Source organism: Siphateles boraxobius, unplaced genomic scaffold (genome assembly GCF_051911475.1).
Source record: "Siphateles boraxobius isolate OS27281-9 unplaced genomic scaffold, OSU_SipBor_1 9, whole genome shotgun sequence".
Taxonomy (NCBI): domain Eukaryota; kingdom Metazoa; phylum Chordata; class Actinopteri; order Cypriniformes; family Leuciscidae; genus Siphateles; species Siphateles boraxobius.
This window is the reverse complement of record NW_027509219.1, coordinates 21,039,358-21,066,177: the sequence shown is the minus strand read 5'-3', so window position 1 is coordinate 21,066,177 and position 26,820 is coordinate 21,039,358. Positions and strand designations below refer to the sequence as shown.

Genomic DNA, 26,820 nt, shown 5'->3' with positions numbered 1-26,820 from the left:
GACTGTCTGCTTCGCCCTGGCCGCCCGATGGACTGTCTGCTTCGCCCTGGCCCCCGGCTAAACCATCACCCCCTGTTTCTGTTCCCTTTCATGGACCTGGCCCCCCATCCCTCCCCCTGATCCTCCACCATTCCACCTCCCTCCTGAACTCTTGTGTTGTGTGTTTTGCCCTGGTCTGTCTCTCCTGTTTTCCCCCTGGCCTGTCCCTCCTGTACCACCCGGGTCGGATGGAGCGTCTGGTAGCCGCTCCGTAGGGAGGGGGTTATGTCACATGTCTGTCCTGTCTTGTTATGCACATGGGTGTTTTGTTATTTTGAGCCATGTGCTCTTGTCATTGTTTAATCCCTCCCCCTTGTTATCTGATTATTGGTTTAATTGCTCCACCTGTCTGTCTCGTTACCCTCCTTTGTTTGCCTCCCTATTTAGTCTTCCTGTGTTTGCTGTCCTGTGCTCGTTCGTTGTATTTGTTACATATGTTGTTGCGTTTAGTTCCGTGCCTGTCTTGCCCTGCCTTGTTTGTTTCTGGATTTAGTTAGTATGATCATGGTTTTCTTTTGTTGATTTGTTTATTTTATGTTTAGTCTTTATTAAAATACTTATTCACTCTGCACCTGAGTCCACGGATTTATTCCCACTACCCACCGTGACAGTTGCAAGAACCAAGTTAATTTTAAACATATTTTTATTCCAAATAAATATTATTTTACCTGTTCTTGATCAAAAACGGAGATCCGTAGGTTACATTGGTTTTTCAGTTTGGGAGCATAACTGGGATGTTTCTTTCGTCATAAGATCCCACCGTTTAGTGGGGTCGGGTGGGTAGGCGATTCAAACAGTCAGATCCCGGCACACACGTGATGTTACAAACAAGTTTATCTAAATATTTAGTTCAATTCATTATTAATATATATTAATTATGGGGGGGAGAGTTGTAGGCTACTGTATCACGTGCTGTTTGAACTGACGCGCTACAGCGATCTGTCACATTTAAAAGCGCCAAAACGTTGGAAATATTGACAGAATCTGACAGCTGAGAATTTGTTCCATATCAAAAGTAACCTTCTCTGTCAAGTCTGTCGGTGTCAGTGTCCACTTTGTCCACGATTTTTCTCTGCGTGAGAAAATGCAGTGGTCCAACCAGTAGCCTGAACTTGCTTATAGTAATTCGGAAATTAGTGCACATGAGTGAAAAAAAAAATACAGCACAGAAGAATGTCTAATTTAGTGTGAGATTTCTTTGTTGAGCGTGAGACCGTGAGATTGAGGCTGAATGCTTGAGTGTCACGCCAGATGCGTGAGAGTTGGCAACCCTGTAGTTATTGAATATAATTATATAATTAATGAAAGTGTTTAACCATTAGGGAACACTCTGTGAATAGATGGATACAGCGTCCAGCAGGCGTCTGTAAGCTGCCAGTCTGATCACAGCCATTTGACTGGTTACATTGGGATAACAGTCCCCAAAACGGCAAGCATACACAAGAATAGATGCGTGACATTATATTCATAATAAGAAAACAATTTATTTCCTTGTAACGAGAGTTTCAGGCAACGCGTTATACTCGCAGTATCAGCCGCGACTGACTGGACGAGCTTCCAGCAAGCGTCTGTAATCTGCCAGTCTGATCACGGCCATTTGACTGGTTATATTGGGATAACAGTCCCCAAAACATCAATCATATTAAAGAACATAATCATATCAACAGATGAATAATAAATGATCTAGAAAGGAAAACACAAAAACTGTGAAAATCAATGGTTTCTGAAACTTGCCAAAGGCAGACTGTCACACAACTAGCCAGCCACTGACAGGTCACGTGACATGCCAGTGGCGGCTCCTGCCAGCCAGCTGAAGATTGAACCCCTGCTGCAAGTTATGCAACAAGGAATTCGCATATAACCGCAGCACATCGGGCCTCAAGTATCACCTCAATGCAAAACATAGAGCAGTAGCGTGGACCAATAGGCTACCTGAATTTCTGAAATGTACTATATTTCTAAATATGCTATTGCTACACTTAATAGCAAAAATTGCACTGGTCTGTTGGACTTGGTTGAACAAAAAAAAACAATATTTTGTTGCTTAAGCTTATGTATTCAGTCATTATTCAATGGTATAAAGTTACTAAAAATCCATGTGAAAAAAATGACGACAACACTTTAGAATACGGTTCCTTCGTTAATGAATAAATACACAAGAACCAATGAGTAACACAATATTAACAATCTAGTAACTATTATTAACTAACAAGAAACTCTGATTAACGAACTAGTAAGTAATAGCGCACATATGAAAGTGGTAGTTCACTATTAACTAATCAATAACTACTATTTTTTTAATGCTTCTCAGAGAACTACTGAAAAAGTTTATTAACAATCTAGTAACTACTATTAACTAAAAAGAAACTCTGATTAACAAATTAGGAAGTAATAGTGCACAGATGAAAGTCATACTTCATACTTTTATGGGAATTACTAATTATTTGGATCCGTATTCTAAAGTGAAGATCATGGGAACTAACTAGTAATGACTCAAGTGTAACTATATGATATAGTCATGATTTGTGCAACCAAACACAAAAGTAATTTCAAGCGTTTGAGATTTTTGGTTAACTTTAGTATACTTTTAGAAAATTTCTTTAGAAGTATAGTAACAGTTGAGTCATTACTAATTAGTTACCATGATCTTCACTTTAGAATACGGATCCAAATAATTAGTAATTCCCATAGAACTATGTAGTAACACTTGAGTCATTACTAGTTTGTTGCCATGATTCTTACAGTAGTTACTAATGAAAAGCCAATAAAGTGTAGAATCTTCTCACTCACAAGACACACACACACACACACACACACACACACACACACACACACACACACACACACACACACACACACACACACACACACACACACACACACACACACACACACACATACACACACACACACACATATATGTATGTATATATATATATATATATGCTAGGAGACATACATAAAAACAAATTTTTTTTGTGAGGTAAGTTAAATAATAAATTCAATCTATATGGTACTTGGATGGCTGATGACTCAATATGTTCCAGTCGTCACCGTGACTCTAGTGATTCAATGCCAGTCCAAAGGAATGCCAGAAAATTGGCCACAGGACAAGTAAGGTCCCGAGTCCCGACAACAGCATTTAAAAATCCATTTCTTTAAAATTATTCAGTTGATAAATAGACAGCATAGGCCAATTATTAACAGCTTACATATTTATAATTTAAACAACCTTGTGTATTCGTTTACGGTAGCAGTTCAAATGTTAATGTTACATAACATCTTAATTTTTTTAAGTGTTTAAAAGACAACACAGTCATTAAAGGGATAGTTTACACAAAAATGTTGTCATTAATTAGGCTACCCTCAAATTGTTCCAAACGTGTATGAGTTTCTTTCTTTTGTTGAAGACCAAAGAGATATTTTAAACAATGTTGGCAACTAGACAGTTGACGGAGCTATGACTTCTATTAGGAAAAGAAAAATAGACCTAGGCTACCATGGAAGTCAGTGGGTGCCCTCAACTGCTGGTTACCAACATATCTTTTTTGTCTTCAACAGAAGAAAGAAACGCATACAGATTTGGAACGACATGAGGGTGAGTAGGCTAAATTATGACAGAATTATCATTTCGGGGTGAACTATCCCTTTAAGTTTCAGCTCTGGATGTAATTGTATGTCACTGAACGTACAGTCTTTTGTAAACCATTGAAGTGTTTTACAATATTATTGCGTAATTTTTAGGTAATTTTGGTTCTTCATTATTTGGAAGAGGCTATCATGTTGTAAATAAGGTAGCCGGGATTAACAAGCATTATGTGATCGGTCGGGTCTGAGCTATAAAGCATTAAAGCTCATTTAATAACCACCTCGTCCAACTGAGCGCAAACAAGGAGTTAAGGCTACTTGGCATTAACATGCGACCTGTATCCGGATGTTGTCCACATACATATTGAAAAAACAAGTGTAAACGCACATCTGATCGGAATGTTATCCGATCAGCGTGTCCAGGTTCGGAGGTAGGCCTAGTCGAGGACGCATTGTTATCGGATGTCAGTGTAGTGTAAACGCAATCCAGCCATCGTGTCTGTGTTCACAGGTGGGCGTAATTTAAATCCCCACCCAGTCTCCCCACGTGACTGTCAGACAATAATGGCCAGACGCAGTTTAGACCAGAAATGAAACTTATTTGAACCTTACAATAAACGTCAATCTTTAAAACAGTTTATTTAGACTTAGGCCTACATGATATACTATGGGTGTCATTTTTCATTTTAATTTTGCAACATTTTCTGAACGAGGCGATCGACTGTACAATAACAGTAATTTATGATCTTAACCCTCTGGGGTCCTTCGGTCCAAATGGACCCGACGCATTTACAAATTTTTTTTTTTTTTTTAAATCATAGCTTCATCGGAATGGTCTGAAATTTGGTGACTTTTTTGGTACTTGGTATATGAACATCCAAAAAAATTGGGGACAGGATTTGAATAATCTAAGTGGTTGTAAAAAAATTTATCACACTCAGGACCTTCGGGTCCAAATGGACCCGAATAGGAAATGAATGGCAAATTGGCAAAAATGTGAAAATACCGAGTTTTTTTGTGCGTACAATCTACAAATCCGCCACGATCCAGAAAAAAAGCACACAACAGTGAAGGGGTGAATCTATAAAACATCAAGAGTGCAAAACAGACACATCCACATCCACACACACACACAAACACACTTTTATACATAAACAAACCAATAAATTCAGATTACCTATGTGTTTTGCATTTTTAAAATGCTCAGTTTGTCCACCAGATGGCATCCATCTCATTTCAAAAATTGCTTTCATGAGGTCTAGGCTTGACTCTAAAATGAAATACAGCTTTAAAAAAATATATATATATATTTTTTTAAATAATTTTCTATTATATTCAATGGGGGGAAAACTGGGGGGAAATGGGTAATATTTATTGCATAAATATTAATTATAAATCATAAAATTCTCAAAACACCAAAAAAGAAAAGAAAAAATATTATAAAAAACAAGTAAATTTTTTTTTTATGATTTTCTTTTAATAAATATGAATCCCACCTTTCCGGCCCATTTGGACCCGAAGGTCCTGAGTGTGACTCTGAAATGAAGGACCCCAGTGAAGAGCTGCACGCTGCTTTGCCAGAGGAATAATCGGAATCGGATTTTTTTTAGGTTGTAAATGTTGAATTTTTTATTGTTTCAGCATCTTTATCAATCTCCCATTTCTGTCAACATAGTCATTGCACACTATAAGCTTAAACCAAGATGATCATTGTGACTTTAACATGATCAACCTCGTTATTTTTGTATGATCAACTCTGGAAGTATTCCTTCGTTCAAAAAATTATTTGATCTACTTACTGGAGATTGAAAGTAAAGTGACTGAGTGAAAGCAATTCGGACATTGTTTAATTTTAATCATCTTTACTCTTAATCTGGTGTCGTGCCACAGACCTAATTCACGCAGGAAACAGAAATCCGATCGGTTATCCAGATACAGAGGCTGTATAAGCGACGAGACTACTTTTTTTCCGAAAAAAAACCCATAAATAACGACTTTATTCGACTATTCCTTTTCTTCCTTGTGGGCCTGAGACGAGAGTTCAAGAGATTTCCACGACGCATGCGCGAGAACTGAGAAGAGGACGTTCTTCTTCTAATACTTCTTGTTCAGTTCACGCGCATGCGTCGTGGAAATCTCTTGAACTCGTCTCAGGCCCACAAGGAAGAAAAGGAATAGTCGAATAAAGTCGTTATTTATGGGGTTTTTTTCGGAAAAAAAGTAGTCTCGTCGCTTGATAAACTTATAGTTGAGCCACTGTAGGCACATGGAATATTTAAACATGTTCTTTAATGACTTTCTGGGCCGTCAAGTTTCATTCCCTCTGGCAGCCTATGTAGCAGTGATCCACCTCTCAGATTTAATCAAAAATATCTTCATTTGTGTTCCGAAGATGAACGAAGGTCTTACGGGGTTGGTACAGCATGGGGGTGAGTAATTAATGACTTAATTTTCATTTTTGGGTGAACTAACCCTTTAAACTTCAGGGTGGTGCCAGTAGGGGTTCAGCGAAAAAATTGGCAGATGGCAGCCGGAAGTAGCTGCCACTGGCAGCCGGAAGCCCTGCCTAAATTCATTAGGGATGAATGTTACTATAATATTTTATTTAAAAAAGTAATACAATGTTAAAGCTTAGACCGCTCCGATATATTTCGCGTGAAGATTAGTTCAGATCTCTGGTCAGGTAACGTATATATATATCAGAGAATGTCATATGCGCTCGGGCGCAGTGGGGGTGACGTATATTTGCGCCTCCGGCGCAGTGGAAGTGACGTATTTCCGCTTTCGAGTGGCGCTCCACTCGCTCCGTAGTCTGCGGCCAGCCTCTATTGAAGACAGTTGATGTGACTGCGACAAAGTTTTCAGCATGTATGTATCACAGATTAGAACTCATATAAACTAAACCCAAAATAAATTGCACGTGTCTCTCACAAGGAGTCGAACGGGAATTGTAACCGCTTGCTGTGTTTGTTTATCTGTTCACTTCTCTGACTTGGGTCTTTCGTGTTGTGCTCTCTTGACTGTTGCGGCATGCTGTTAATGTTGTTTTAAAGAAGGAGCTTTTAGCGATTAATTTTATGAACGTAATACGACGGTACTTAAGATCTGCCACATTTAAAAATGTTAAATCAAACTCCCTTCAATTTTTGTCAGAGAGTCGCATTGCCTCCCACGGTGGAGATTAAAGGTAAATTTGGGACACCTATTTTTGCCAATGAGATGACCGAATTTTTTTTTCTCCAATTATCCTGAATACACCCCTACTTGAGAGAGAGAGAGGAAATGTGTTTCTGTCCAGCTGAGCATCAGTATCAGTCTGAATGAAACAAATGGATCATATGGTTCAGCTTAAAACCAGAACTCAACTGATTTGAAAGTAAACCTGACAAAAATGGATATGTAATTGCATGAACATGTTCAATTGTTTTGGTTAAACTTTACTCTCACCATATTAGGGCCTGGCCTGCGAACATTTATAGTACAACCCTTTCAAAAACCCACACACTTCCCATCAGCATTTCACACATGGCATGTTAAAGTTAAGAAAGCTGTTGAAAGCTGTTTCCTTTCATTACTGATCTAGAACCAGTCTCTCCACACTAAAACCACAGTAATTAATACCAGCAAAACTGACTCCAGGCCAGTGTTAAAGGAAGCTTACAGAGAAATGGATCGCTTAAGCCTCTTGTTTCCTTATTTTAACCCTCAGTTGCATGAGAAACAGTTTTGAAACATTAACTGTTCTGTGCACCGCAGGTGAGGCTGGTTATTTTATTCTCAAACTTTTATGTGTTATCGTTTTGGTAGATTTGTGTTTTTTATTTGAAGTGAAAATGGATTATGGTTTATGTTGACATGCTGAATCTGAGTTTGCATCCTTTTTGTTAGTCCATTGATGGTTCAAGAAACTATTACTATCATTAATTTACATTGTACATATACGTGTATGCATTTAGCAGTTGCTTTTATCCAAAGCCACTTACAAAAGAGGAACAAAAGCAGTTAGTCAAAGAGCCAGCGATATTCGTAATATGCAATGCCAGGCTTATTAGAAAACTAGATTAGAAAGCAAGCAAGAGAAGATGATAAATTCATGTTATTTTTATACGTGTGGTTCTAATAAATCATATTGGCCGATATTTTTGGGATTATCAGCCGGCAACTTTGTCCCCTTGGTCAACAAACCGTGCTTCCTTTTGTGAACTAATCTATCTAAAATATACGTTTTTTGGGGGATTTTTTTGCACTTCATTTGGGGTCATTAACTGCTATATTAGGACTATATACCAGAATTATAATGACCACTGCCCACCTTGCTCTTTAGGTGCATTGAAAACATCATATTAGATGGTTACTAGATATAAAGGGATAGTTCACCCAGAAATAAAAATTCTGTAATTTACTCATTTGTATGTTGTTCTTTCTCCTGTGGAAAAAAAATATTTTGAAAAATGTCTGAGTCGTCGCTCATTCGTCGTTTGGAATAATTTCAAGCTGAATAATTGATGGCAGAATATTCCCTTTAAAAGGAAAAATCTATGATTTACTCACTATCATTTTGGGTGATTCATTAACTTCCATTCATACATAGAAATGCAAGCAAAAGCGAAGTTTGTACCGACGTTATTGAATTTGGTGAACTCTGACCAGAAAATTCGCATAGCTCAGAGACATTCTTAAAATGTGTCTAAACTGAACTTGAACACAAATGTCAAGGCTAAATAAAATTATATCTGTCTAAAGTTGTATTCTTTTCTAGACTAGTTAACATTAGCATGAAGTCTGGTGTAACAGGAATCACACATTCAGACAAACCCAACAGCCACACATCAAGACCACAGCTTCTTCTGCTATTTTAACTTCAGCAGAGAAAATGTGCTATGAGAAATGATGATGAAAACGGTTGAGCGTTGAAAACAACTGACTAATGTTGCAACAAATTAAAGAAATAACTGTAGAAAATAAGTGATTTTAAAGAAATGAAGTGGATATGCTACTCCACCTCTGTTCTGCACACTGCACGGCTCTTAACGTAGAAAAAATAAGTTAATGTTTTGGTGTAATATGCCTTTAAATGGAAATTTATGTCATTTACTCACCCTCACGTGATTCCAAACCTGTATTGAAGTTTCATCAGTGGAACACAAAAGAAGATATTTTGAACTGAATGCTGACATTTTCTGTTAAATGAAAGTCAATTGGGTCCAAAACAACATGTTTGAATTCAAAATATAGTCTTTCCACAGAAGAAAAAAGTAATATAGGTTTGAAACAACACGGGGGTTAGTAGGAAATGGAAAATCATTTTTTTTATATAAAGAAAGCTTTAAACTGCGAAATAACTCCTGAGCTGTTGAAAAGCGACACTCTGACCCCAGTGTTGACCCCGTGTCCTTGGCGTGTGTGCAGGTGCGATGGCGACGTGAGCTGCGCAGTAGTTCGAACCGAACCTCTTCATGAGCGCTGGGACTTAGTGGAGGCGTGTTCTGAATTACTCAATGCCCAATGGCAACGCAGCATGGGGGCGCGAATTCACTCGCTCCGCCAGTCGAGCCACAGCTATCCTGTGTGTCTCCTGCTGCTGAAGGGAGAGAGGCGGAGTCAAGACGAGAAGCTAATAGGCCACGCCCGCTTGTCCCGTGTCCTGGGGAGCCGTAGTTTGTTTGTGGAGTCTGTGGTGGTGTGCAGCATGCTGCGAGGGAAGGGGTACGGCCGTATCCTGATGGAGGCTGTTGAACGGTATGCCAAAGGACGGGGCTGCACCCGATTGTGCCTAACCACCCATGATAAACAACACTTCTACGCCCATCTGGGGTTTGTGCTGTCCAAACCTGTCCAAAGTGTCGGGACGCTGGCCTCCTTCATGCCTATGGAGGTGTTGCACAAGTTCTGTAGAAGCACAGATAATGAGGAGGAAGAGAGGAAGAGTGATGTTAAGTTGTTTAACAATCCTGCACCATCTACACCTTCTATTTTACCACATCCTCCTCCACCACCACCTCCTCCTCTACTCTCCTGTCCTCCTCCCCTTATTTCTGCTCCTCCACCTCCTCCATCTTGTCCTCCATCATCCTGGGCTCCAGTAAGTCAGACTTTAGAGCAAACGCCATACACAGACAACAGAGGGTTGGCCATCTTCTGGATGCACAAGGACATCTGAAACTCAGGCTGCACTCCTTCAGTCTGTAATTATTCAGGGATACACAAACACAGTGTTTACAGGTTCAAGGAAGATTAGATTCTGTATGGACTGGAAATACTGTGACAATCTTAATGTGCCTTAATCAGAGTTTACTTTGTTTTAACTGTTATTTATTTTGTTTTTATATTTTAAAAATGATTGAATGGTAAATCTTATCACAACCCTCTAAAGGAAATGTATTTGCTGGGATTTTCTGTTGCTTTCAAATGGTTATTCAAAAAAATAAACATTCTATAACCTCACATTTTGTGCTTGTCATTTAATAGGATCACATTTGAGGTTGGGTTGTTGATGCGTAATGTTTCTATGGGCATTTCCTTTTTATCAACATTGGGATTTTATGTTAAAATTCACACGACTGTTCAAAAGTTTGGGGTCAGGAGGATATTTAAATGTTTTTGAATGAAGTCTTCATGCTCGCTGCTCACTCCAGAATACAGTAAAACAGTAATATTGTGAAATATAATTGCAATATAAAATGACTATTTTTCTATGTGTTCTATTTGAATATTTTTTTAGATTTAGATAACCTTTATTGCCATTATAAACATGTACAACGAAATTAGGAAATGCTTGCCTTTGTGCCGGATTACACAACAAAACAAATGATGTTACATATGACACAAATATTAAAGATACAGTATAATACAAAAATAAACCATTTGTAGTAAGTTTTAAATATATCAGTAATAAGAAATATATTGCACTAAACCTGTGAATTGCAAAATAAAGAATGAAAAAAGAAAAATAGCACCCTGAGACTGTATATGTATGTTTGTAGCAAAGAGGGATCAGTGTTTATATTTAAAAATATATTTAAAAATGTAATGTTTCACACTCAGATTGTAATAGTGAAGCCAGAATTTTAGTGGATCTTTACAGTACAAACCTTCCATGTAATATCTCATGAGCTCATACAAGTGGTGTACAAACAATTATAAATGCATTATGGAGTATTTTTTCTTAATGACGGAGTTTATTTCTTGAACTAAGTACACATTTGAATAGTTCCACACTAATTTCTAGATTATCTGCTGCAGGGTATGTCACTTACAATGAATGACACTAATTGTGTGTATTTCATAGGCATGCATTTGAGATCTTCTATTCATCCTATCCTCACCTTAGCCCTGTCAGCCATTTTGTTTCCCAGCAACCCTGCTCAGAATATGGTTCAGGGGGCGGAGTCTGCCATCGGGAAGCGTGGCTTTTCAGTGATCTGGAATATGCCTACAGCTCGATGTCAGCGTCGGTACGGAGTCTCCCTGCCGCTGCGCCAGTACAACATTATACATAACTCACAGCAGAGATTTCAGGGTCAGAATATGAGCATATTTTATCAGCGCCGTCTGGGCCTCTACCCCTACATCAACCGTCATGGGTCAAAAGTCAATGGTGGCCTGCCTCAACAAGGATTCCTCAAGGCTCATCTCTCATTGGCTGAGGCGCAGATCATTGAAGTGTTAAGACAGATGTTCAGCGGATTAGCTGTGCTAGATTGGGAGGCGTGGCAGCCCATATGGATGTGGAACTTCGGGACCAGAATTGCATATCGGAAATTTTCCAAAAAGCTGGTTAGGTGGAAACATCCAGATATGTCAGAGGAGGAAGTGAAATCCAAGGCGAAGGCTGAGTTTGAATTAGCAGCAAGAGCGTTTATGGAAAAGACTCTGCGCCTTGGTGTTCACCTCTGCCCAGAAGGATTATGGGGGTTTTATGGGTTTCCCGGTTGCTATAACAATCATGGCCAAGGACAAAGCGGCTACACGGGGCAGTGTCACAATGGCACAGAGATTTTGAATGATAGACTGGCGTTTCTATGGCAACACTCCACCGCCCTGTATCCCAGCATTTATCTGTGGCGTAAGCTGGCAGGACACACACATGCTCAACTAATGGTGAGACATCGTGTACTTGAGGCCCTCCGAGTGGCATCCCGGCATTCACTTGGCACTGAAGCACTTCCAGTTTTTCCCTACGCCAGAGTGGCGTTCACACACACATTGACGTTCCTGAATCAGGTACCTACACAAGTACACCCTTACCATTTTCATATGGTGTTTCACATTGTGAAGGTCAGAGCTCCGAGCTCCAGTCTTATCATGCATTAGTGGGCTCTTCACCTCCACCCAGAATAAACACAGAAAGAGGAGGGGTTTAGTTCCAAGCTTTTGCCTAGTACAGTAATAGTGACTCACTTCATCCTCATCTTCAAGTGGATGGTTCTCCTTTAGCCCAGATCCAAGCTCAAGTATGTGAAACCTTGGCCAATGAATCGTAAGCACATAACAATGCATTCTTGTTACTGTAACCAACCTCTGTACTCAAGGGGGCGATAGATTCAATCAAAGGTAATCTTTAAAAAAATATATTTTATTAACACTGTTAAACTTAACTTTTAGCCAATTTCAAAATGAATATCCATTTAAAATGATTATTTTTAGTGTTTAGTGTTTTTATTTATTTATACCAAATATAAAGCATTTTTATGTAAGACATTTATAGGTCAATGAGAATATGAACATAATTCAGAAACAGACAGACTATAAATTTGTGAATCCCTAGTTCTGACCACTGTTATTGTAGTATTAATTATTAAAGATAGTTTTATTAATATTTAAAATTAGCTTTTATTTTATTTAAATGTGTACTTAATTTTTGTTTAGATTCTAGTAGTTGTCATTTAATTATTTTATGTTTCTAAATAGTTTTAATTTATTTTTATTTAATTTAGTTTACTTCAGTTTTTTTAATTAATACTAGTACTGTTTTTCCATCTAATATTTCCATTTTATTCAATCTTAATTCGATTAACATTTTTTATTAGTTTCCTTTATTTCAGTTTATCATTTTAGTACTTAACTCAACATATTTCAGTTATTTGCAAAGCAAACATGTCTAATTATCATTTGGTTTAAGTTTTTCATTTAACTCTATTAATATTTTATTGCATTTCAGCTTTATTTCATAAACCACATTTAAACAACACTTGCTCTGACCTATTCTAAAGCATTCACATACTTTTGTTTCAAGCTTGTGTCTTAATTTAGGCTGATCTAACTTCAAAAACTGTATTATTGTTTGAAACTGTATCATATGTGTATCTTTTCAGACGGATTTGGAGCACACACTAGGTGAGAGTGCTGCTTTAGGTGCTGCTGGAGTTGTGTTATGGGGCGAGCTGAGTTTCACCAAGTCCAAGGTCAGCATGGTCAACCTGTGTGTGAAAGTTTATGGTCTGGATTTAACACTGTGTGATAACCTAATGAAATAAGTTCTGTCATATAGGCATACAAACTGAAAATTTATAATATTCTATATTAGACTTAGCACATGCCTCATCATTAGTCTTTGCCGGAGCTGTTATGGTATATAATACGTTTCTGTCTTTCTCCAGCGGCAGTGCGCCCTCTTGCGTGATTACCTAGGCTCAGTATTAGGAGAGTATGTCACCGCCCTGCAGGCCAGTGTGAGGAACTGCAGCGAAAGAATGTGTAACGCTCATGGACGCTGTGCTCGTCTGGACCCTCACTCGGGTTTCATGATCCCTCTACATGGTACCCATGAACCTCTTCCTCTCAGCGACATGAGGTCAAAGTTCAAGTGTGCGTGTTATGAAGGATGGAGCGGAGAACAATGTGACGAAAATAATTTCTAAGAACTGTTTGCAACCCATTTCATTTATATAATGTGACATTTATGAGTTAAACAGGATATTCAATGAAGAAAAAAAAAGTAGAGTGGGACCATCAGGAATTGGTTGGATGGTGAAAAGTGGGTGTTACACACCAGAATGGAGTCAGATTTGAATCTTTGCCAAACAGTGCCTAAATAGCTATTTAGCTGTTTATTAACATTATTCAATTGAGTGCAACAGTTCTGGAAGTATATTTTCCCCATTCATTTTTTTACTGTAGGGACTTTAAAAAAAAGTGTCCAAAAGTTATAAACTATTAACCAAACCAGCATGCTACGAGATGAAGCACCACTTAATAATTTGAAGCAAACCAAGTATTTGAAAATAAAGTTTCAAGACTGTTAAAAGCATTGCAAGTGATATTATTGAAATAAAATAAAAAATCTTTAAGAAGTTTGACTATGGAGACTTGGTTACATCATTTGCAAAACTTTATGTGAGTGGGTTGGCACTAGAATGTTTTTTTTTTTTGCCCTAATTTGCTTGTTTCGATTCTCTGATTAGTGGAGATTTAATCGCAGAATCATGAGCAATGTAGTTTTTCACCAGAACTCATGCTGTTAAAAATAAACATGTTATTAAAATTATTAGAAATAATGTAGAATGGCGGCTTCAACAAAAACATACCACACTGTAAGAAAATGTGATCAGTAAGTCATGACAACATGTTTTTACATTACTTTAACTTATTTACAAGTTATACAAATTCAAATCATATTTAAGCCAGTTTAATGTAATTTAAGTTTAAATGACTTATACATTTAAGTTGATTGTACTTAAAGATTTAAGGCAGCGGAACCTTTTTTTTTTTTACACTGCATCAATTTAACAAACTCATAGCTCACAGAAGGCCTGTCTTTAAAGGTTTATAAGTTATCATTCCCTAATGGGGAAAACAAATGGGGATTTTACTTCTGGAACCTGCTGTTGTACTCTAACCCTATGGCCTGAGTGACATAAGCAGAAAAATTAAGTAATTTTAAAAGCACAGATAAATCATAAACAAAAAGACCAGGGACATAATTAAAAGTAAATTGGGTAAATTTTGATTTCATGTAAACTTTAAAGTGCTTCAAAAACTCAACAAAATGTACAATCCATGTCATGTAGATTTCTTTTTACTCTTTAATTCTTTTAAAATTATTTTTTTCTCATAAATATAACATCATGGTCTATATAATTATTTACAGTCATTTTGCTTTCAAAAGCACTCACAAAAGCTCACCACATGTGAATGTACTTGCTCATTCAAAACATCATTGATCAAGCATGATTTATGTTACAATTGAATGTGTTTGTTTACAGTGATATCAACTACTTAAAATATATTTTACATATTCTTTCCAGATTTCCTAGTGTGGTTTTGTATTATCATTTGCTGTAGTCAAACTAATGTAGCAAGTTGCCAACACGTGTACAAAACAATACTGGTAAAAAAACAACAACACTTAAATCACTACATTGGCTGTATACACTCCACAAACAGGGTAAGTGAATGTTTTTGAGCAAGATAATTGACTAATGGATTCCACCAGAGAAATTAGAAGCCTTTAAGACAGAAAGTCACACACATTGATGTAACATTCTGGATCATTAGCAGACTCATAATAAGTGCTCTTCTCTCAGTGTTGTCACAGTGCAGTAGTGTTTCTGCTGTCGAGTGATATGTTCTTATGGTCTCTGCTCTGCTGCAGCAGTTGTAAGAGTTGGGAGATTTCCTCAGCCGTTTCCTGTTTCTGTTTCACCATCTCCAGAAGTGTGTGGAGAGCACTGCTCTGCAGAACTGGAGGGTTAGTAAGAGAAGACAGATATTATTTGGTGATATAACAGTTTAACAGGCCCCCTAAATGTTTCGGGTTCAGTGTGTTCAAAAAGCTCTGTCAACAGCATCTGTGGAATGAGGATTACCACAGAAAGTAATTGAGAATTTAAAGGGTAAGTTGATCCTAGGTGTATATGACATTCTTCTTTCAGACTAATACAATTGGAGTTATATTAAAAAATGTCCTGGCTCTTCCAAGCTTTATAATGTCCGTGAATGGTTGGTTCTGTTTTGAAGTCCATCAAAGTGCATCCATACATCATAAAAGTAATCCACCCAGCTCTGGGGGGTTAATAAAGGCCCCCCATTTAAAATAAAATAACTAGCTTCTGGCATACGAGCGCATGCATACTACGCAAGTCGACTTGCGCCAAACGAGAAACTCATGACGCATGTATGGTGTAGGATGTAGGAGTAGGAGTAGCGTAAGCTTTGACGCCTCTCGCGGTTCAAACAAACAGGGCTGGGCAACAAACTCAAACTCCTCCGACATTTCTTAGTCTTCATTTAATTTATAAATGGTCATTTTAGACTTCTAATTTGTGACTGGTGTTTTGTTTTGCTCTATCCTCTGCGCAGTCCCGGCGCCAGGACAAACGACTTGGGGGGGCTTTTACAATTCTTGGGGGGGGGGCGACGGCTCTCCGCACCGCTTCACTAAAGATAGGTGCTAAGTCTATTTTCAACGGCAGCGCGTCTAAGCCGTACCGTAATACAAAATAAAAGTAAATACACACTGTAAATTTTAAAATAAACACCCTGTAAGGACTCCCAATTGTATTGCACACCAATATATCCTTGGTAGAAACCATAGACTGTAAGGTAAAAACCCCAAAATCAAGAAAAATCACATCGCACAGGCAAATCACATGGTCTCGCGCATCCAGTCGCGTTGCTTCTGAAATGCTCCTGGTGTTAGTTGGCACCGCGGGGAGGACAGAATAAAATCTTGTCGGAGCCGTAATGCACTGAAGACGTGTGCAGTGTACAAAAGGGGTAAAGTCGAGAACAGTTCAGACGGTTCTCGTTTATAGTTATCTTATTCATAAGTGTTTAGAAAAACCCTGCACGAACGCTCAGTCACATAATCATCATTCAGATCACCGCAAGGGGGGCTTGAGATCATCGTGGGGGGGGCTAAGCCCCCCCAAGCCCCCCCTTGACGCCGGGGCTGCCTCTGCGGCTCCGCATTCGTCATTACGTTGTGTGTCAAGGTCAAGGGTTAGTCTTCCACGGTAAAAATAAGCCCTTTAGGGGGTCCGTAAAAATGCAAAGTTTCTCGGGAGAACACAATACTTTTGTGAGAGAACGCAAAAGCATTGAAATATAATTTTTCAGCATTGTGTCCCCTTAGGGGCTCTGTATAAGTCAACATTATTCCACAAAAGCTGTCGATGGAGCTTAACTTATATTGAAGCCAAAACTATTTTTTTCATTTTAGCTTTAAAACACATTAATTAGCTTAAACAAACAGATATTCTCACCTAAAAAACTGAAGATAAGAATGAGAATGAGGAGGAACGCAATGATGGCTGCACATGCTAAGAAATAGTGTCGTCTAGTGGAAGTGCAAATGTCATTCAGTCGGCTCATACAGGCTGGTTGACCTGTTTGATAGACAACTGCCCGATCTTGCATCTGGAGGTTCCCGTTGGAGGAAGGAGGTGGTGGACGGGGTGGCTGAACACCTGACAGTGAGAGGTAGGTTTGAGTTGTATAGAAACCAACAAAGATTTTAAAGTCATATATACAATCTCTTACGCGATGAAATACCTTTGCTGTGCTGTTCAGAGTGTGTGCGGTGCAGGTCATTGATGGAATCGACCGAATGAAGCTCAATCTCTGTGAGGTCTCGCTCGCTGACACGAACAAATGCTGGAGGAGGAGAAGGAGTCGACTTCATGATCACTCCCACTACTGAGAAACAGACAGAATGAAAACCTGATTTAAATATTCAAAAACATAAATATATATATATATATATATATGAACAATATATCGAAATTATCGAAATATCGCAAATGTATATATTGCGATATGCATATCGCAACGGCTTGCAATAACTGGGGTCATGAGAAAAATCACTCACTGCTCTTGGCTAAATAACTTATGTAGCTTTAATAAGAATCATGATATATTTACTTCATACAGTGAAAACTAAGCAGTGTTTTATTTTTACATTTGATTATTCAGTTTCTGTTATTAACTAAACCTAATGTAGGATATCCTGAAACACTAAACCCTGTGGTTTACACTAATGTTAAAATAACACTTCTTATGCAACATTAAAACACTGATGTTCACTTTCAGAACCTGTAGGGATGTTTTCTTGTCTCAAAAAGAATGTGAAACACGTATGTAGGTTATATAATTTTAAATATATTTTAAAGATAATTTAAGTTTATTTTACACACTTTAAGCATTATCGTATCACATATCGAATATCGCATTATTTAATGAGTTATCGCATATCGCATTTTTCTTCAATATCGTGCAGCCCTAATATATATATATATATATATATATATATATATATATATATATATATATATTACACATATATATTCTGTCATCATTTACCCTCCCTCATGCCATTCCAAACCTTCATGACTTTCTTTCCTCCATGAAATATTGCCAGCAATTACATTTAATGGGGACTGACTACAGACACAGAAGCACCATATGGTCTACATGGCTTTGTCATAGGCCTATGTGAACTTCCTGCGAGAAATTGAAGTGCTTCCAGTAAGCTGATAACAGTAAATAGAATTTCATGGGACAGAGCAAAGAAAAGTTTTCAGATTTTTTCCTTTTGTGTTTTCATTAAAGGGATAGTTCACCCAAAAATGAAAATGTTGTCATAATTTACTCAACCTCAAGTTGTTCGAAAACTGTATGAGTTTCTTTCTTCTGATGAACACAAAAGAAGATTTTTTTTGGAAGAATATTGGTAACCAGACATTTGATGGTAGGCATTGACTTACATGGTATTTTTTCCTACTATGGAAGTCTATGGCTATACCGTCAACTGCCTGGTTACCAACATTCTTCAAAATTTCTTCTTTTGTCTTCAACAGAAGAACGGAACACATACAGCCTTGTAACAACATGAGAGTGAATAAATTATGCCAGTATTGTAATGTTTGGGTGAACTATTCTTCCTAACAAATAAAGAGCAGAAGACATTTAGATGTGTTAATGACTACATATTCCAACCCCATTATAAATAAACACTAAATTAACTAATGCCATATAGTTTACTGAAACTTTATTGATGTTAAATATGCTGGATGTACCGATGTGATGCAATAGTGCTGTTCTTTTTAACAGCTATATCTCATACATTTAGCCAATTTTGATGCATGACTAAAATCCAGTGTAACTTGTTTTGTAAGTTTTCAAAGCCTGGAAACAGCAGTGATATGCTCCTATATATGAACAAACTGGGACATTTGTTTGTTTGATACTGTTCACAATGCCACTCAAAATCTAGCCTACACCTCAGATAAAGACAGTAAACACAAGTGCACTGCATTCACCAAACGTCTAATCATATTACTCTAATCAGGACTCATTCAGATGAATATTGGCTGAATAGATAAAACTGAGATCGGGTGAATTCATGTAAACTTTTTGATGTCTCTATGGCCCAGATGCGTAACACATTTCTTAATATTCATTTTAACATGGTAAACTGATGCCTGTGCGTGAAACTTACCCTCAGACTGGCTTCATCAAACGCTGGTAGACGCCTGTTCGTGGTTGCGTTGTTGACAAACACGAAAGATTCGAGAATAGGTAGAGAAAGCCGCTGTGATTTGGACGGTCTTCTTCTCATACGGTCTGAAACGTTCTGTGCCCGTCTCGTCCGCCTGGCACCTCTACCCCTAAACACATCTCAAAATCCCCAGACCCAAAATAGCTACAGTCTCATGGACGAGAAGAGAGGTTATTTATAGATTTGGGGCCAAATAATCATTCAGTAACATGCAGACTGTGTGCATTTTGTGGTACAGGCCTTAAAACTTTGACATCAGCTAGCGTTAGAGAGAGTTTAATATGCACCTTAATAGAATTCTTATATCCACTAGATTCTTCAATTAGTATTTGGGTAGAATACAAACTACAACATAGATTGTGTTTCACAAACTAGCGAATTAGTTTGCTATAGCAAGCAGCACGAGTTATGATTCACATCGCTCGTCACAGATAAAATAATTGTGTTGTTGCCATATTTGTTTGTTTATAAGGGCCACTAACATTATATTTCTTATGTTATACGCCATATTCTTTTGGGCTGTGGGAATTTCTCAACCGCACGTGCGCTTCAGGAATTCTAACCAGCCTACATTTCCCAGGATTCTCTGAAATTATACGGCACGCTCCTTGTTTTGCAGTGAAAGCAGAATTACGAGAGTAAGATTCGAGTTCAAACGGGCTGACAGTGAGGTCCTGTTGCGCTGGGCTTTTGAAGAATTGGTGTGAAACTAAACCAAACACAACATGCTTGCTCGGGCTTTAGCAAACGGACTCTGTAACCGACTTTCAAGGGAAACCACGCGGACTGTCGGGTTGGGGGGAAAGGGGCGGCAGGACAGACAAGCTTCCACAGAGGTATGCACAGTATTGGGATCATCAAAATCATGCTAACTACTTAAAATAAACCAAGTCTTTGCAAAACCGTGAAAAAAAGACTAAATATGTATAATGGGGTAGTTTGCATGGCGCATTTCAGTGTAATTCTTATTTGGAATGATTTTGAATGCATTCCTTGTCGTTCATGCACGAGGGACCCGCATCTGCTGTTAGTGTCCGCTCGAGCTGCTGTGCTAATTAAGAGCACGAGAGCGTTCATCCGTTCAGGGTCCTCGCGGCTTTCAGTCTGTGAATCACTGAAACACACTGATGCTCAGCTATTCAAATAGGGTCCCTACGGAGTGTTCACTGCTCCCACTCACTCTCTCTGCTCTCTTTGTAGAAGTTCACTTCAGTTGCCAATATTTTATTTCGTACGGAACACCCTAAAGTCATCAAACGCAGACTATGAGTAGCGCAGTTGGAGTTTTTTGTATGACACATGAACTGTTTAATGTTAAAACTTGTATGAATACGAAATTGTATTAGGTCATGCTCTGCTATTCTTTCTGTCTTTGCTAGTTAATTTCCAATGATCCCATGGTGTGACAAATTAATTAAACCTCATATTCCCTTTAGTATCTCAAATAATGTGATCTTATGAAAACTACATGTGTACTAATTGCAATAAATAATATTAAAATAATTAAACTGGTAATAGGGTGACGGGACACTCAATTCTCTTGAACTTCTTGAACTTCTGTGTGACACCTAAAGTAATAAAGATAAAGTCTCAAACACACACACACTCTCACACTCTCTCTCTGTAGATCAGATAGTTTCCTAGTCACTCATTCAGACTTCTTAGTTGACTTTGGACTGGTTTCGTAAACTGTAAGCTAATGTGGCCTAATGTGTTATGAGTGGCTGGACAAATAGGCAGGAGTCAGTCCTTGAGGTCAAAGGTCACAGTACCACACCATAAGCTGATTTAGTATCACGCACACAATCTTATTCATTGCGGAATTTATTTATTAAACCCATGCTGGACAACATCTAAGATTCCATGGAAATCAACGTTTTTAAAACCATAAATATTATACATATTAACTGTCTTTATCCCACATTATTTATTTGCATTAATTTTTCTCTGTATCTAGGTAGCACTCAAGAAGACCCCACTATATGATTTCCACAGGGCTCAGGGTGGTAAGATGGTGGAGTTTGCAGGATGGAGTATGCCTGTGCAATACAAAGACAGTCACATTAACTCACACATGCACACACGCCAGCACTGCTCCATCTTCGATGTCAGTCACATGCTGCAGGTCAGTGTGTAGACATTCAAAGTACTGCCTTTGTATGTGTATGTAGACCAATCCAATGCTGGTTTTAATAGAGTAAAAATTGTGTGACATGAAAATTCCATCAGTTTAAAGTGCCATTCCTGACAATATTGTATATTCCGTATTATGAGGTAGAAGTGTGAAGTGCGTCTGAATGTGTCCGATTTGTTGCTTTCTCCTCAGACTAAAGTCTATGGTAGAGACAGAGTGAAGTTTATAGAGTCTTTGATTGTTGGAGACATTGCTGAACTAAAAGACAACCAGGTATGATGCACACACAGAGTGGTAATAACTGCAAATTTAATCACCACGAAATCAAAATGGATAATTCTTTTTTTTTTATGAAATGTTATTGCAGTATATATTATAAATGAATTATCGTGCACATCATTATTTTTTTCAAATTAACTTGAAATCTTTAATCAAAATAACTTACCCTCCTTCTAGCAACTTCCGGGGTTTCTGTGGGTCTCGAAAAGGTCTTAAAAAGTCTCAATTTGCCCTTACACAAATTAAGGCCTTAAAAAGATTTAAAATCAGAACAGAAAGTCTTAAATTGAAAAAGTTATGGCATTAAATGTTGCATGCATTGCAAAAAAAAGAAAGAAAATCTTCATCAGTATTTTTGTCCTGTTTTCCAATACAAATATCTAAAACGTCTTTGTGGCGGGCAGGACGAGGCCGAGGGACGTGAGAGAACGGCGCGAGGCAGGTGGCGTGAGTGATAATGAATGACACCTGTGAGACGCACCGGTTTCGCATCTTCACAGTCTCGCTCCTCCTTTATGCTTCCGCTCCTCCGTGAGAGATGCGAGACCGGTGCATTCATTCATTAACAATCACGCCACCGGCCTCGTCCTGCTCGCCACAATCTTATATACTTAAGATGCAAATGTGAAATGAAGAACAAAATTAAGTGCATTATGCTTAAAAAAAGAACACATATCTGCCAAAAAATTATTAAAACTTTCCTTTGAATTAAGTAAATTTTTTTCATTGTCAGATATTTGTTTTTGCTTTAAGCATAAGCTCACTTCATTTTGATCAGTTTCACAGAAAACAAGACTTTTTGTATCTCCAGTAATTGCATCTTAATTTAAGAAACTTTTGACAATTGCACTGGAAAACAAGACAAAAACACTGTGGAAGAACATCACTTTTTTTTTGCAGTGTGATCAGAAGATAGAGTAAAAGTTATATCCGCATTCTAGTAGTTGAGAGCAGAGGTATTCAAGCTACTTTTTTTGTAAAATAAATGGAAAAGTAATGGATATCTGTTGGAAGTTCTCTCTTGACATCAACATATTGACGTATTGCATTCCCTTCAATATATTCCTTAAATTTTCTTTACTTGGTCTTAAAAAGGTCCTTATAAAGTCTTCAATTTACCTCCATAAAACTTGCAGAAACCCTTCTCTTCTCTTGATGACTTGTTTTGGTACAGGGGTGGGACAACCTGTAACTCACATGAGATTGCATCAATAGCAAACCACAACCATGCAATTAATTCCCAACGGACAAAGTCTGTCCTAGTTCTGCCCTACATTTTTTCTTGTTTGAGAATCCGTTTCATTTAGATATGCATCGTAATAGGAAAGAAAAGACGGCAGCTTTAAATACTAAAAACAATTTGCTTAGTCATCCAAATAAAAAAATGTTCTTTCCCTAGGGCACTCTCTCCCTCTTCACAAACACTAAAGGAGGAATCATGGATGATCTGATTGTGACCAAGACAGATCAGGAGTACCTGTATGTAGTCTCCAATGCTGGCTGTGCAGACAAAGACTCTGCTCATATGCAGGCCAGTAAAAGTTCATGAAAATAAAAAATGCTCATCATTTGATTGTGATTGGTTGATCATGGCATTTAAATATTTTTAATAATGACTGAAAATGTAATGAAGATATTGCAAAAATGATATTGCAAAGATTATATTAACCTTAAACACCACAAGTGGGCATCCAAATTCCTTAACATTTTTTGTTTCCAGTTTTATTAAATAGTATTGTGTATGAATCTGATTCTTTAATGTAGTTTAATGTTTATTTATGATTAGTTATGTTTATTTGCGTGCATGTGTTTTTTGCTCAAAAGTTTATGTTTGTTTGTAGGCCAGACTGCAGGAGTTTAAATCAGCAGGTCATGATGTAGATTTGGAGTTCATGGAAGAAAGTCTCATTGCTCTGCAGGGTAAGTTGTGGGTCTGTGATATAATTGCATGGTAATACTGCCCACATTTCTGCTTTATTCCTTTAGAATACATTGGTGTGTGTGTGTGTGTGTGTGTGTTTTAAATGTATTATGTACATTTTCAGGCATTCGATTGATTGTATGTTTATTCATGTGTACGCAGGCCCATCAATGGCCCAGGTTCTGCAGAAAGGTGTGGGTGATGACCTCAGGAAGCTGACCTTTATGAGCAGTGTTTTGACCCCGGTGTTTGGCATCCAGGGCTGCAGGGTCACACGCTGCGGATATACAGGGGAGGATGGAGTTGAGGTGTGTGTGATCTCCATCTGATTGTATGACAACTATCCTGATATTATTTACTACCATTCAGAAGTTGGTTGTCAGTAAGATTTATATATCACTGTTTCCACAAAAATATTAAGTAGCACAACTGTTTTCCACATTGATAATAATAAGAAAAGTCACTTGATTACCAAATCAGAATTTTCTACTCTTTTCTGGAGGATTGTGTTTTCTGAAGGATCATAGAAACAGTTATTTTAAATTGTAATAACATTTTACAATATTACTGTTTTTTATAAATGTATTTTTGATCAAAGAAATGCAATCTTGGTGAGCATAAGAGACTTTTTTCAAAAACATGACTATTATAAGTAATTAGAGGCACAAATCTCATATTTTGTTTTTCCAATTTTGGAACTATTAGATCTGATAAAAAATTATCTAACATAAATAAGTAGCTAGTTTTAAACACTTTTCGGCGCGGCTTGGTTTGTTTTTAATTTTTGTTGCAATGTAAAGTTTAATTTCTTGTCTGTACACATGATTTATTCAGATATCGGTACCACTTGGAGACGTTGTCTCGCTGACTGAAAAGCTGTTAGCCAATAGTGAGATGAAACTCGCTGGTCTCGGTGCCAGAGATAGTCTCAGGCTGGAGGCGGGACTTTGTCTCTATGGCAATGACATTGATGAGACCACCACACCTGTGGAAGCAAGTCTTGTCTGGACAATAGGTGCGTCAAGACTTTTATTTTCAGTTCTCATGAAAGTGTATTGGGTGTTAATCTATTGGTTTGTGTTAAGGTAAGCGCCGTCGACAGGCACTAGATTTCCCTGGTGCTGACATTATTGTTCCACAAATAAAGGCAAAGACTCAGAGAAAGAGAGTTGGTCTGATCTCCACTGGACCACCTGTCAGACAACACACACCCATCCTGTCAACTGATGGGAGGGTTATAGGTAACAAATGCATTTGTGTTTAAAGTGCCACTATTACACAATAGTTAGGCCTATTGTCTCCCAAAAAGAAAGAACTGATTCTGAACGAGTTTAGAATTTAGTCATACTTTCTGCATAAACCTATGAAGGTTTGTAACAAATTTGCATAGTGCCAGGTCTTCATTAGCTGCCCGCAAACAACGTCTACTTTGACCCGCCATCATGCACTGTAGTTGTAGCTGAGGCCTGGAAGAGTTTGGTTCATATTGTCAAAATGTTGAGAAGATGCTCTTTTCTGTGCTGTGAGAGCAAATTCACTTTGTATGCACTTCCAAAGGATAAGGACTCTGGCTTGAATTAATATAGTAAAGATGACACCATTATTAGTGAGTTTGTATCACCATGTAAGCACTGAGGAAGCGCTGAATTCTGATATGTTTTTTTTCTTTCCGACATGCACTGTAAACTGTAAAGCAATCATAACAGTCTAGGCCATCATACCAATCAAAGCAGAGTAGGCTCATGGATAGAAGTTTAAAGAGACCGAATCCTTTATCGAACCGTTTCAGACACTGTGAGAAAAGAGGTGATGCTGCAATGTATATTATGAGAAAATGAAAGTGTTTTATGTAAACCTCTTGCAGACCTCCAAAACAAAATTAGGAACCTTTAAAATAGCATAACGGGACACTTTAAAAGAATAGTTCAAAATCATTATTTAATCAAGTCCTTCCAAATCCATATGATGTTATTTCCCGCCCACTTTATTTTAGGTGAGGTCACAAGTGGATGTCCCTCCCCCTGCCTCAAGCAAAACGTTGCCATGGGCTATGTGGAAGCTGGCTTCAGTAAAGTGGGCACATCAATCCAGGTGGAAGTGAGGAAAAAAGCAGTGCCAGCAGTGGTCACCAAGATGCCATTCGTGCCCACCAAGTACTACATGGGCCCGTAGACCTACTGATCATAAACACGCCTGCGTTTAAGAGAGGGTCTGTCGTAGATCTGTCTGCAAGTGTTTAGCACTGGATTACCCCTGGAATGGAAACCAACTTTAGAGATTATGTGAAGCCTGAGACACACGTCAACATTGAGCATTCCATAATGCAAACTTTAAACACACAATTTACTTTTGTGTTATTTTAAGTAAATTGCATTCCAGAACATTTGGTAATAGTTGCACAACGGTATGGCCACTTAACTAGAAATTCAAATCAAATGGACTTTATGAATGTGGGATAGGACCACTTGCTGTTAGTGTGTGTGTGTCTAACATAGAGCACCTAAAATCGGAGAGTGTGGGAAGGTGAAATTGTTGAAAAAGAAAACTGTCAGATTCATTTAAAAAGTTTTCTACACATCTTGTTCGTTTTATGCCAGTGTACTTCTTTAGTGTCATAGTTCAATGATAGACAATAAGATTATTAACAATATTAGTCTGAATGAGATGCTGTAATTTTAGGAAAGTGCCTAATTTCTCAGGTATAGTTTATTATGCTGTAGTAATAATTAATGTCATAATCTTTTAACTTCAGACCACATCACTGTGAAACCTTTCTGTCTGAAAGAACATTTACATTTTTGTTTCTTTTTGGGATGTGATTAAATAATAAAATTTTATTTTATATAATTGTATAAACCTTTACCTGATTGGTAATATAGTAATAGAGTGATAATACTGTTTGTACTGTGGGATGTGATTAAAAAATATGTATATTAAAAATAAATTATAATATATTAGATTTGGGTTATTTGCAGACAATGAGTTTGACTATTATAAAGGAACTGGGTGTAAAGTATGTAACGTTTTACGATGAGTAATTTTAGTTGGTTAGTTAGTAAATTAATAAACAAAAAAGTGGGTATTGATATTGTGAATAATTAACTTGAAAGAGTGAATGAATTTTAATGGCCGATGTACAGCGGTGACGTGTACCACCGTCTCATTCTATGAGATTTACTAGCGACATACAACCATAAATGTCAGTGTATACTGACAGTTCTTATAAGCGTCCTTATTGTTTTCAAGCAGAAAAAGTTTATAAAACTGTAACTTTTCTGCAGACTGCAATCCAAACATTTCTAAATGGCTGATCATTGTTGGAAATGTAGTTCTCAATTTTACCTCTGTCAGAGAATCCAG

The 26,820-nt window shown here is 37.7% G+C and overlaps 4 protein-coding genes across 5 annotated transcripts; 3 read left to right on the top strand and 1 right to left on the bottom strand.

Moving 5' to 3' along the window:
• The first annotated feature begins 6,396 nt into the window (after positions 1-6,396).
• naa80 (N-alpha-acetyltransferase 80, NatH catalytic subunit) lies at positions 6,397-10,071 on the top strand. Its single transcript, XM_077224461.1, has 2 exons — positions 6,397-6,495; positions 9,037-10,071. Coding segments are annotated over exons 1-2 (753 nt in total). The 5' UTR covers positions 6,397-6,493; the 3' UTR covers positions 9,788-10,071.
• hyal3 (hyaluronidase 3) lies at positions 6,503-15,311 on the top strand. Its single transcript, XM_077224460.1, has 4 exons — positions 6,503-7,383; positions 10,916-11,850; positions 12,942-13,031; positions 13,227-15,311. The coding sequence occupies exons 1-4, from the start codon at positions 7,341-7,343 to the stop codon at positions 13,485-13,487; spliced, it is 1,329 nt and encodes a 442-aa protein (XP_077080575.1). The 5' UTR covers positions 6,503-7,340; the 3' UTR covers positions 13,488-15,311.
• LOC143732974 (uncharacterized) lies at positions 14,636-19,373 on the bottom strand. Of its 2 annotated transcripts, none has more exons than XM_077224463.1 (4): positions 19,063-19,373; positions 17,122-17,262; positions 16,956-17,036; positions 14,636-15,309 (listed from the first exon to the last, which is right to left on the bottom strand). In XM_077224463.1, exons 1-4 carry the CDS (start codon positions 19,184-19,186, stop codon positions 15,158-15,160), a joined length of 498 nt encoding a protein of 165 aa, XP_077080578.1. In that variant the 5' UTR covers positions 19,187-19,373; the 3' UTR covers positions 14,636-15,157. The 2 variants fall into 2 exon arrangements, with proteins under 2 accessions (XP_077080578.1, XP_077080577.1); XM_077224462.1 differs by having other exon boundaries at positions 16,833-17,036; positions 19,063-19,363.
• A 343-nt stretch (positions 19,374-19,716) lies between these two features.
• Positions 19,717-25,762, top strand: amt (aminomethyltransferase). Its single transcript, XM_077222783.1, has 9 exons — positions 19,717-19,962; positions 21,084-21,251; positions 21,453-21,533; positions 22,939-23,070; positions 23,381-23,459; positions 23,623-23,768; positions 24,295-24,475; positions 24,546-24,701; positions 25,454-25,762. Exons 1-9 carry the CDS (start codon positions 19,852-19,854, stop codon positions 25,630-25,632), a joined length of 1,233 nt encoding a protein of 410 aa, XP_077078898.1. The 5' UTR covers positions 19,717-19,851; the 3' UTR covers positions 25,633-25,762.
• Positions 25,763-26,820: the final 1,058 nt, after the last annotated feature.